Consider the following 12418-nt stretch of genomic DNA (forward strand, 5'->3'; position numbering starts at 1 on the left):
AGAAGTCCGAGAATGTCAAACGACAGTTCTCATTGAAAGGTGTCAGAGTCCTCTTCAGCGTCTGCAGGAAAGAGTCCCGGAAGCGGGGAAGAGTCCTACGAGCAGGAAAGAGTCCTACAAGCAGGAAAGAGTCCTACGAGCAGGAAAGAGTCCTACAAGCAAGGAAAGAGTCTGACGAGCGGGAAAGAGTCCTACGAGCAAGAAAAGAGTCCTACGAGCGGGGAAAGAGTCCTACGAGCGGGGAAAGAGTCCTACGAACAAGGAAAGAGTCCTACGAACAAGGAAAGAGTCCTACGAGCGGGGAAAGAGTCCTACATGCATGAAATAGTCCTACGAGCGGGAAAGAGTCCTACGAGCGGGAATGAGTCGACATGTTTGCGCCTCCTGGTCTCAAAGTCGTCGTGTTGTTGGTTCGATGTCTGAAATGTTTGTTTCTTCAACATCAGACGTCAGTAAATTTCGTGACGTTAAGTGATCTATTTTACTGTACTGTGTTTTAATTAACATTAAGGAGAAAATGACTTTTTAAAATGCATGGGGCCACAGAAAGCGCTCCCGTTGAACCTCCCTCCCTCCACAGGGTTGCTTTGAAGGTTTCCACCTCGTGCGTATTGACCTGTCAACGTGTGCTCGCTGCCCGCTTCATACGATACAATCTAATTCAACCCACAACAGCTGCTCAGCCAGAAGTTAATTTACAGCCACATGTTTTCCTCGTGGTCATTTGATCTGCTGAACACGCCTCCGCTCTCGCGGTGCGTCTGGATAATGTCGGCAGAGGACAAATCAGAGGAAAGGTTTAGAGCATCTCAGGTGGTTCTTGACCCCTGAAGCCAAAGGTTTCAGCTGGAAGTTCTGTATGAATTGTTTAGCAAGACGTTTTATAAAGATGGATACGTACATGAATATAAATCCTCCTGAAGCCCTTGGCTCCCGTTACAGGTCGGCCTTCTTTTAAAGGAACCGTTGTCTCCTCTCCGTCTGCAGACGCTAACCATGAAGCCGCGGCGGAGGCCATCGAGAACATGGCCGACGCCGTCACGCACGCCAGGTTTGTGGGGACGGACCCCGCCAGCGATGAAGTGGTCCTGATGAAGATCCTCCAGGTAGAGCACACACCTGTTCCTCCAGCCTCCGTAACGGATTTTATTCAGAAACTGTGCGACAGTTTCATCGTGTTAAAGCAGCAGCAGTCAGAGTGAGAACTACGGTGGCCTTCAGGTGACAAACCAAACACACAAAAGCCTCGTCGAGCCAGAGTTTGGTTTGTCCTTTCTGGGCTTCTGTAGAGACATAGAGGTGCAACACACTGGAGTCAGTGTGGAGGACCCGCTCTCAGTTTCAGGTTGTTATACACCAGAGAAACCTAGTTATACATTTCATATTCCATTTTGCACAATAAACCTCCCGAAATGCTACATCCTGTTCCTATAACAATGACTTCTTCATTGCTTATCAACACACATGTCCTCTGTAGAGCCGTTAACAAATATTTTGATAATTGATTATAAAAAATGATTATTACTTTGATGAATCCATCATTAATTGGATAAAATACATTTTAAAAAAGCTACATTACAGCATTTTATTCCAGAAAAATCTCATTCCTTGTCTTCATGTGCATCACTCTTCTTACTACAATAGAAGAAAGCGTAGTGTACCTTCTGCTCAGAGTCAATGGGAAGAGAGCTTCACCTTTTTTAAGCTCCTTCTTAAAGAAATATGCATGTAGCAGAGCAAGTACCAGTCGTAGGACTCCAGCCAATTCCAGTGTGTGATTAGTTGTAATCTCCTCCTCGTAATGACTTGTTAGATGAAGCTGATTGACTGCAGCGTCCTCGTGGTATCACATCGTTGTTTCAGGTCCTGAGGACTCTGCTGCTGACGCCCGTCGGAGCCCACCTGACCAACGAGTCCGTGTGTGAGATCATGCAGTCCTGCTTCAGGATCTGCTTCGAGACGCGCCTCAGCGGTGAGCTTCACCGAACATCACCGCCCTCTGAGTCATGAACGCCACCGTTCAAAAGCTTGGAGTCACACAGACACGTGTTGAGGTTCTCCTGACGTTCCCTCATGAACATCCTTCACTTCTAAGAAGCAGAACAGACTGGAGAGTTTCACATGAAAGTTCTCTCTTTCTGGACATTTTGAGAGTTTAATGAACCCACAAATGTGAAGCTCCAGATCCTCAACCAGCTCAAAGGAAGAACAGTTTCATAGCTTCTCTCTCCAGCAGAGCTGTTTTCAGCTGAGTGACATCACTGAACAAGGGGTTTTAAGGGTTTTTAAGGGATTTTTAAGTTTTATTTTTAGGGTTTTCAAGGGGTTTTACAGATTTCAAGGGTTTTTAAAGTTTTCTTTAAGAGCTTTCAATAGTTTTAAGGGTTTTTTACGTGTTTCTTTTAAGGTTTTAAAGGGTGTTTAATTTTTTTTTTTTAGGGTTTTTGTGAGTTTTCAAAGGTTTTTAAGGGATTTTAAAGGTTTTTAAGGGATTTTAAAGTTTTTTTTGGGGGGTGGGGGTTACAGGGTTTTAAAGTTGTTTTTTAGGGTTTTCAATGGGTTTTTACAGGTTTCAAGGTTTTTTTTAAAGAGTTTTCAATGGGTTTTAAGGGGTTTATAAGTGTTTCTTTCAGGGTTTTTAAGGGTTTTCAAGGGTTTTCTATCCTCCATTAGTCCTCTAAGGTGATGATCAAACACAATGTACCATCAGAACTCTGATAGCTGCTGGAAATGGGCCTCTATACACAATGTAGATATTTCATTAAGAACCAGACGTTTACACCTAGAATAGTCTTTTACCAGAGAGGGTATTTATGATTCATTTCATCATATCTTCATTGAAACAAACACTGTTTTTCTTGAGAAAATAAGGACATTTCTAAGTGTTCCAACAATCTAATAAGGGGAAATCCTTTAGGTAATACTTCATGAAGACCTTTCTCAAAGGGTCAAATGATTTGCTTCATGTCAAGTGGACACACACCAAATGGTCTTGTTCGATAACAAAGAACCTATGCAACATCTCATCCTGGTTGTCTTTACATGCAGGCTGGTGTCACTGGGGTTTGGATGCATGTGGTCTTCTGCCTCTCTGTGTTTGGTTCTCATGTTTTCCTCTCTGTGTTTGCAGAGCTCCTCAGGAAGTCAGCTGAACACACACTGGTGGACATGGTGCAGCTCCTGTTCTCCAGGTGAATGAATGGGACATTAGTGGGACGTTTGTTCAGCCATACTGTAGTGTGTGTGCACTGCTGAAGGGCTTCGGACTCCCTGTGTTAACAGTACGCTCTGTCCTTCAACTTTCCTTCAACTTGGCACAAACCTTCACGTGGACTGAAAGATGAACTGATTGCATTTGGAGGTGAAAGGCCCAAATCTCTGCGACCTCATACCCGTCCCATTCCCCAACGTGACGTCTCAAAATGTCCTCTGAAAGGCAGCTTGCTGTACCTCCGTCCCCCTTCAGGAGGTCCAGAGTACTACCTCCAATGAACACAGATCATGACGCATTCGTCGCTCCTTAGTCACCAAAATTAAAACGTTGGACCACGTTTTCTCAAGCCACATATCGTCCTGACGTTCTGATATTGAAATGGCATTTTTCAGACAAACAAATCTCTCTCTTGCCAATGACTCATCTGTTAGCTGTTAGCCGTTAGCCTCAGGTTAGCAAAAGAGGACTTAAATACCCAATCCACTTCCATCCATCCACATCCAACGTTCATAAACACTTCCAAACAAAGGTCCGGGGGGGATGGAGAGGCCACGCCCACTTAAGAGACAGGAAGTGTTTGCCGTTTCAAACCCAGTGGGCGGAGCTTGAGCTGGGAGGTCTTAGTTGACGAGCGTTTTTGAGAGTTAGCCTCCACAAAAAACGCATCTCAACACGTCTAATAGTCGTGACATGTGGACAGACGGGTTGTCATGTGTGTCGAACTGTAACATATCACTGCGATTGGACACTGGGTGCTGCTTCAGAGCGTGTTTTAGAGCGGTTTCAGTCCTCCAGAAGCCGACCCAGCTGCTGCTGCGCTCCCTCAGCACCTCTGGATTAGCGCTTGTTGGTTTTCCTGCATGCATCCGTCTCTCAGGCCTCATTATTCCCCCCTCAAGCTCATGAATTTCATTTTGCACCGTGCACGGGGTCAATGGGCCACTGATTCACTAATGCCATAACATGATTTCTCCTCTGCCATTTAGCATAAGCGCTCCTCTCTCTCTCCACCACCCCGCCCACACGCATCAGAGTGCCGGTCACATTCAGTCACAGGCGAGGGGGGGGATGAGCCCATTGAGCCGCACGCCACGCCATCTGCATATAGATGAAGCCTCGCCGGCAAAGCTCCCAGCCACATGAATATGAAGACACACACATGCACACACACATCCAGCATTATCTTCGCCGGTGACTCCAGACATCAAGCAATCATGAAAATCAGAAGGGGAAAAAAAAAAGTGCTCATTTGAATGTGAAGGAGCCGGCCTGCAAAACAAAGAGAGCTCGCTTTTGAAGTTGTGGCGTCGCCCCCCCCCCCCCCCCCCCCGCTCCGTGGAGGCGCTCCGCCGCCCAACGGGACGGTCCGACGCAGGATTTGTCACAAAGTGACGGCTCATGAAGCCGTTCACCGACACACATTATAGCAGGAAGAAGCCCGGCGGCCTGAACCGAGGCGCCGCCGCCGCACGCCAGCAGATGTAGAGTCAGTTTGAGCTCCTTTATTACACACACACACCTCCTCCTCTTTTTGCTCATGTTCAGCCCCCCCCTCCCCTCCCCCGCTTGTCTACAGCCCCTAGATAATAGAGATGTGACCCCCCCCCCCCTCTCCCTCTCAGAGAGAAGAACAGCAGCTCCTCAGATTGCCTGCTGATGGTGTTAGGCATGTTAATCTGTTGGACCCACAGATCATCCAATAACCGCGCTCGCAAGACAACACTCTATTAACGCTGAGTTAATGTCAGGAGGGGGTGTGTGTGTGTGTGTGTCTCTGTGTGTGTGTGTGTGTGTGTGTCAGTCACTGGTGGTGACATCTCATTTTCCAGCAAAGCTTTAGTGTCCACAGAAACCTAGTGGTTTCCACACACACACACACACACACACACACACACACACACACACACACTCTGGTGAACAGCAGCCAGCATTGCTCATCAAATGCTGGTAAAAGTTTATTTATGGCTCAGCTTTAAGACGTGGAGATTCCCAGCGTGATATTGGCTCCTCGGCCTCTGGGCTCAGCACACGTCTGCATTCCTCTGGTGTTGTTTCTTCTGTTCGGGGTTGTAAAGAAGAAGGAGAAGCAACACACATTAAAGGGGAACGCTGGCAATTCAGGATCGCAGCGGTATAAAGGCTAATCTCCTCTAATGGATCGAATGAAAAGCAGGAGAGATGTAGAGAAATACTGACTCCAAGAACTGGTTCCTTTGGTCAATTCATTCACCAATCAGTCAATTAATGAATCAATCAGTCAATTAATGAATCAATCAGTCTCTCCCTGCCTGCTCAACACCCACAGCTTTTTAATTCAATGTACAGCTACCATGTAGGTCGTCCAAGGTCAAAGATAGTCAGCAACAAGTGGATGAGCTGTGAGAAGAGCTGTGATTCTGTTAGTACGGAAAGTAACGTAGTCAGATACAGAGAATATAATGATGTCAGAAGGTTTCAACTTTAATTATCTGTGTTTTTTATTTCCTTCCAGACTTCCACAGTTCAAAGAGGAGGCCAAGAGTTTTGTGGGCGCCAACATGAAGAAGGTAAAAGAATTTAAATGTTGAATGTTTATTTGATCTGCTCGCTATTTTCCGTGCTCCTTATCCCGATTTCTTACTGTCTGGGTTTTGCTCATGACCATCGTGCCACGTTTAAGGTTTCTGTGGAATCCAGTTATTGATATATATATATATATATATATATATATATATATATATATATATATATATATATATATATATATATATATATAGTAAAAACCCTTTAACTGAATGTGAACTCGTCCCAAACACCGAGCTCCTCCACAGTATTCCTGCACACGGTGAAGACTCTGGACGTCACACATCGTCCTGCTGCTGTCGCTCAACAACAACGCAGCTTCCCTCCAATCACAGTTCTGCTCACCTCCATCTTGGTTTTTCAAACATTTAGGGTTTGAGTAGCGCAGCACGTCCTCGCTCAGCTTCTCACATGAATCCTTACGGTCCGGAGCTTTGTTTCCTTCAACTTGTCCACGGTTGTTGGTTGACAATGAACACCCACGACATACTGACACTAACGCTGCGTTCACGCCAAACGCCACGTGATTTCAAACGAGTCTGTCGCGCCGCCTCAAGCAAGTGTCGTGCTAGCTTAAACACTCTGTCGCGCCGCCTCAAGCGAGTGTCGCGCTAGCTTAAACACTGCGTCGCGCCGCCTAAACGAGTCTGTCGCGCTAGCTTAAACAAGTCCGTCGCACCGCCTCAAACGAGTCTGTTGCGCTAGCTCAAACGAGTCTGTTGCGCTAGCTCAAACAAGTCTGTTGCGCTAGCTCAAACGAGTCCGTCGCGCTAGCTCAAACGAGTCTGTTGCGCTAGCTTAAACACTTCGTCGCACCACCTCAAACGAGTCTGTTGCGCTAGCTCATTTGCGCCGAAAATGTTGCGTCTTTGCGCCCGTTCGCGTCTGTGCGTTGCGTTTGCGTGTCATCACGTCGCGTCTGGTGTGAACGCCTCCTCAACTCCTCTTCCCCCGTTGTGTGGTTTTGTCTGAATGGCCGTCGTGTTGCTGTTACGCGTCTGGACTTCATGTCCTGGAGGCAGTTGCTTTCTGCATGGTCTGTCTGCCCGCTAGCTGCCCCTCTAGCGGTTAGCGCTGCTAGCGGCCGTGTCTGTGGACCCCCCCCCCCCCTCACCGTGCACAGTGTACGTCCCCGGTGTGTTGTGTGTTTGTCCCACTGCTGACATGTTACCCATCACTAATCACGGGCACCTGCTCGCTCCCCCTTCTCTTCTGAGGCTTACAATATCATGTGGAAAAACAAACGAGTGCAGGTAAGGAAGATGCCTTTCAGTATTTAGGCTGGACAACCTCTCCCTGTCACCTTCCCCGTGTCCTTTTTGTAACGACGCACTAACCCCCCACTTCTCTTGACTTTAGAAGGAGCAATGTGCTGTAGATCAGCTGACGTAGACGAGTCTTTACCGAGTTAACGTAGCTGACGATGACGTGTCTGTGCTTGTGAATGCTCGCATTACTTTAATGGTATTATTTCACCTTTAGTGTCATGGTTGACCCTCATGCACATGTCTCATGCTGCCCATGGGCCTCCTCAGCGGCTGCAGGATGGAGCATGTCTCAGTCGTGTTTAAAGAGTCTGAAACACAAACATTCACACTGAAACAGAACCTTTAAATTGAGTAAATGTGTGCATGAACATACTGTGCTGTTATTTATTTTTATTTTTTTCTGTGCATTTTCTTCTGAATTGACCTGCCGATTCATCCACAGCTGGTTTTAGGCCATGATCGAATAGGACGTTCTCTTTTGAAACCACACTCGGCCTCTTCCCAAAGGGAAAGCCATCCTCATTCTTCAGAGAACCGGGGTTACACTTATAACCTCTCCCATTATGTAAACCAGGTTATGACAGGAGTTGCTTCAGATATTGAAATTAGCTTCATTTATTTGATGATTTATCAACAAAACTATCAGAACGTAACACACAAAAGGTTGTTTGAAGGTTCAGTAATGCTGTTACAGGGAAAATATACTGCTGTTTTTATTTTAAACAATACTCCATGTGTTCGGCATTGGACTCCTGTAACGTGATCAAACTCAGGAAGAAGAGTTTCAAAATGTCTAAAGATTGATGCAACACAATCAATGTCTTGTTTGCATCTCCATCTGGAGCCCCAGAGAGCTTCACACAGCTGCAAAGCTTAGAAAAAGCTGAACAAAAAGCTCAAATATTGTGGCATTTAGCACAATTGCACCCTTTATAAGCTAGCAGTCTGTCACTAGCAGCGCTCACAGCTACAGCTCGTCGCTTATCCTTCTGAGGAAAGAAGCATCCTCTCTGATCATGGCCTTGATCTGTAGCGGCGGTCCAGGCGTCCAGCGAGGTGGCAGGAAGCCCGACTCAAGGGTGCGCTCTTGTTTCCTCTCAGTTGAAGATGCGCGCCGGCGGCATGAGCGAGTCGTCCAAGTGGAAGAAGCAGAAGCGCTCGCCGAGGCCGCCTCGCCACATGGTCCGAAGCCCCTCCGGCCAGATGGACTCGAGCCAGTCCAGCACGCTCAGCAACAACAACCTCTCAGGTGGGACACGCCCCTTTTTATTGGAGAATCCTCTCATGTTGGCATCCGTTTTCTAGACATCCTGGACATATCGCTGGGGGATTTATGCAAGATGGATGAAGGGAAGAATGTTACAGCATTGTACGTGTGCATCTCTTTCCCCGCCAGGCGGCGTCCCGTTCATCGAGCAGGGCTCGGGCCTCCCGGCGTCGGACAGCGCGGCTTCGTCCGTCTCCAGCCCCACGGCCACCGACAGCGGCCTGGACACCTGCTCCAAAGCCACGTCCAGGGAGGACCTGTCCGACCTGGAGCAGTGCAACTCCTCCGCCTCCACCCCCTGCACCGCCGGCACGCTCCCCGGGTCCGAGCCCGGCTCTCCGGATGCACACGTAGGGGTCGGCTCTCGCAACCACAAAACATTTGTACTCATTTATTGAATCGATTTTCTGGCTTCCTGTATCTCCTGGAGCCGACGTGCGACTTTAACCGTCAATGGTTTGTGTTGTGGGTGCAGTCTGACGCCCAGTCGGCCTCGGTGGAGTCCATCCCCGAGGTCCTGGAGGACAAAGACTCGGTGACGGAGCAGTCGGACGGCGGCTCCATCCACGACATGGACTACGTCAACCCCAGAGGTGTGCGCTTCACACAGTCCACCCAGAGAGACGGTGAGGCTTTAGCAGGTGTTCTCTCTACTTGTTGTTGTGTGTCGCTGTCGATGCAGTTTACACTAATCGGTGCAGACGCGTTGACTTTGAGAAGCTCCCCTTTGAAGAGGGACCATGTTTTTATTTACACTTTGTCTTGAGACGTTATTTATTAGACCTTAATTCAAGCAGGTAAAATCAGTTGAGCTGGCCAAGCAGCAGCAGCACAGATACAACACAGCATGACAAACACATATAAAAAAGTAAAATAAAAATAATGTAAAATAAATACAAAACATACAAATCATCATGAAATAAAAAAAGTTTTAAAAAAAAAAGAAAAAAGTAAAACTAAATAATACAAAATAATATTAAATAAATACAAACGCATACAAATAATCATGAAATAAAAAATAAAAAAAGGAAAATAAAAATAATGTAAAATAAATACAAAACATACAAATATTCATGAAATAAAAAAAGGAAAAGAAAAGGAAAAATAAATAATACAAAATAATATTAAATGCAAACACATACAAAAAAAGCATGAAATAAAAAAAGTTAAAAAAATGAAAAAAAGTTAAATAAATAATAAAAAATAATATAAATAAATACAAATACATATAAATAAATAAATATAAACCATATAAATAAATAATCAAAATATATAAATAAATAATCAAATCAAAACATATTAATACAATTAATAAAATAATAATTAAAAAAAAGAGGCTATAAACAACAACATAGATAAAAACATATTTAAAAAGGCTGAATTGTACTTGAAACTGTGAAGGCGGAGTGTAAACGTTATGCGTTTTAAAAATGGCATTGCAGCAGTGTGGCTGTCGCTGAAGCTCTTCCTCTAACCTCCTCCTGTCCCTCCTGCAGGAGCGTCCATCATCCCTTACGGCCTGCCCTGCCTGAGGGAGCTCTTCCGCTTCCTGATCTCGCTGACCAACCCGCAGGACCGCCACAACACGGACGCCATGATGCACATGGGCCTGCAGCTGCTGACCGTCGCCCTGGAGTCGGCGCACATCACCAACTACCAGTCGTTGCTCGGGCTGGTGAAAGACGAGCTGTGCAGACATCTTTTCCAGGTGAAGCGCAACGGGGCGACCGTTGCTCGTAGTGCTTGAACGCACATCTTGTTTCAAAATGGTTATTGGTGAGACGTCTTCTCTGCAAAATGATCGTGTCTGCGTTGCAGTTGCTGAGCGTGGACCGGATGAACCTCTACACTTCCTCCATACGCTGTTGCTTCCTGCTTTTCGAGAGCATGAGAGTGCATCTGAAGTTCCAGCTGGAGGTAACTGTGTAACCACTTCGTTGTGAAATAGTGAAAGACTTCACGAGGAGCTACTGACCCTCATCACCGTGCGTCTGTGTGCTCCGACCCGACAGATGTACCTGAAGAAGCTGATGGACATCGTCACGTCGGAGAACATTAAGATGCCCTACGAGATGAAGGAGCTGGCTCTGGAGGCGCTGGTGCAGCTCTGGAGGATCCCCAGCTTCGTCACGGAGCTGTACATCAACTACGACTGCGACTTCTACTTCTCCAACCTGTTCGAGGACCTCACCAAGCTGCTGTCCAAGGTGACATCCACGTGGCGTCACTGGTAGCATCTCAGCACTGCAGGACAAACTGCAATCCAAGTGCTTAAGTCATGAAAATCTGATTAAAAGTCAAGGAAAAGTGGTTTAAAGTCATGGAAACCCAGTGGGCAGAATGTGTATGAACCCTGTTAGGTACAGTTTTAAGGGATGAAGCAAAACACTACGTGGGTTCACACTTTATCTTCCGCCATTTTAAAAGTCAGTGTTCTTCAGCTGATCTGATGGATTAAAAAAGGTCTTGAATATTCTTTCGTTCCTGATTGCGTAACTTTAGTTTCATGTCATTTAAAAGTTTGGACTCTGCTGTAAACTGTGCAAACTATTTCACCTTTAATTAAAAGACTTTCACTCCGTTGAAATAATGAAGAACGTCGTCACTGAACAAACTCTCATCTGGATCCAGCTGCTACTTTTCCAGTCAGCAGACATGTAGAGAAATAACTGTGTTTGATTTGTTGACCGGTTTGACGCTCAGTAAACGTGCTCATGGCGTCATGTCTGTGCACCAGAACGCGTTCCCGGTGTCGGGGCAGCTCTACACCACCCACCTGCTGTCGCTGGAGGCGCTGCTCACGGTGATCGACAGCACCGAGGCCCACTGCCAGGCCAAGGTGCTCAATAGCAGCGCCCAGCAGGACCAGTCTGAGACGCTGCTGGCGGAGGGAGACGCCTCCACCACCTCCAACGGGACGGACGCCACAGCCGGTATGTTCCCTCACGTGTAACAGCCGGTATGTTCCCTCACATGTAACATGACAGCTGGTATGTTCCCTCACATGTAACATGACAGCCGGTATGTTCCCTCACGTGTAACAGCCGGTATGTTCCCTCACATGTAACATGACAGCCGGTATGTTCCCTCACGTGTAACAGCTGGTATGTTCCCTCACATGTAACAGCCGGTATGTTCCCTCACGTTTAACATGACAGCTGGTATGTTCCCTCACATGTAACAGCTGGTATGTTCCCTCACATGTAACAGCCGGTATGTTCCCTCACGTTTAACATGACAGCTGGTATGTTCCCTCACATGTAACAGCTGGTATGTTCCCTCACATGTAACATGACAGCTGGTATGTTCTCTCACATGTAACATGACAGCTGGTATGTTCCCTCACATGTAACATGACAGCTGGTATGTTCCCTCACATGTAACATGACAGCTGGTATGTTCCCTCACATGTAACAGCCGGTATGTTCCCTCACGTGTAACAGCCGGTATGTTCCCTCACGTGTAACAGCCGGTATGTTCCCTCACGTGTAACAGCCGGTATGTTCTCTCACATGTAACAGCTGGTATGTTCCCTCACGTGTAACAGCCGGTATGTTCCCTCACATGCAACACGACAGCTGGTATGTTCCCTCACGTGTAACAGCTGGTATGTTCTCTCACGTGTCGGACCGAGCAGAATAATCTTTTCATCCTCTAGAATAACTGATATCTGTGCATGTGACAGTAAAACGTCTTGAGTCTCTCCCAGTACTCTTCTTCAGTACATGGTGGTGTTGACCGGTGTCTTTGCCTGCAGACGTGAGCACACTGGACAGCACCAGTGATCCCAGTCTTCCGCCACCGGAGAGCGCGGCGCCGTGCCCGCCGACCAGCGGCCACCTGATGGCGGAGAAGATGAAGCTGGGTCGACAGGACCAAGGGGAGAACGACTCCGGTGAGGCCTCACGGACGCTGTGACTTGTGAACGTCTCCGTGAGCGTTGAGGTGGAAGCTCATTTTAAATGTGAATGTTTTCCATCCAGCGGAGAAGCGAGCCGTGAAGAAGCCTCAGCGCTTCTCCTCCTGCTTACCCGATTCCCAAGAGTTGGTGGATATTCGAGCGAAGAAAAAGGTGAGCAAATTGTTTTGTATCGCCCCCAAAATCAC

At 47.0% G+C, this 12418-nt stretch overlaps 1 protein-coding gene across 9 annotated transcripts in view; it reads left to right on the plus strand.

Moving 5' to 3' along the window:
* The window catches only part of gbf1 (golgi brefeldin A resistant guanine nucleotide exchange factor 1), a 69322-nt gene that overhangs the window by 36468 nt on the left and 20436 nt on the right, over positions 1–12418 (plus strand). For 2 of the 9 annotated variants that reach the window (XM_068567504.1, XM_068567502.1), the window contains exons 5-18: positions 943–1106; positions 1864–1972; positions 3131–3191; positions 5706–5760; positions 6994–7029; positions 8146–8293; positions 8441–8667; positions 8787–8937; positions 9808–10019; positions 10130–10228; positions 10324–10518; positions 11049–11244; positions 12069–12206; positions 12295–12383. In XM_068567504.1, the coding sequence (XP_068423605.1) occupies positions 943–1106; positions 1864–1972; positions 3131–3191; positions 5706–5760; positions 6994–7029; positions 8146–8293; positions 8441–8667; positions 8787–8937; positions 9808–10019; positions 10130–10228; positions 10324–10518; positions 11049–11244; positions 12069–12206; positions 12295–12383 (1880 nt within the window). The remainder of the gene's footprint in view (positions 1–942; positions 1107–1863; positions 1973–3130; positions 3192–5705; positions 5761–6993; positions 7030–8145; positions 8294–8440; positions 8668–8786; positions 8938–9807; positions 10020–10129; positions 10229–10323; positions 10519–11048; positions 11245–12068; positions 12207–12294; positions 12384–12418) is intronic. The other 7 variants (XM_068567508.1, XM_068567510.1, XM_068567503.1 and 4 more) reach the window with 6 other exon arrangements.

The sequence above is a fragment of the Clinocottus analis genome, unplaced genomic scaffold (assembly GCF_023055335.1).
Source record: "Clinocottus analis isolate CAN_PGR_092001 unplaced genomic scaffold, fCliAna1.0.p SCAF_8, whole genome shotgun sequence".
Taxonomy (NCBI): domain Eukaryota; kingdom Metazoa; phylum Chordata; class Actinopteri; order Perciformes; family Cottidae; genus Clinocottus; species Clinocottus analis.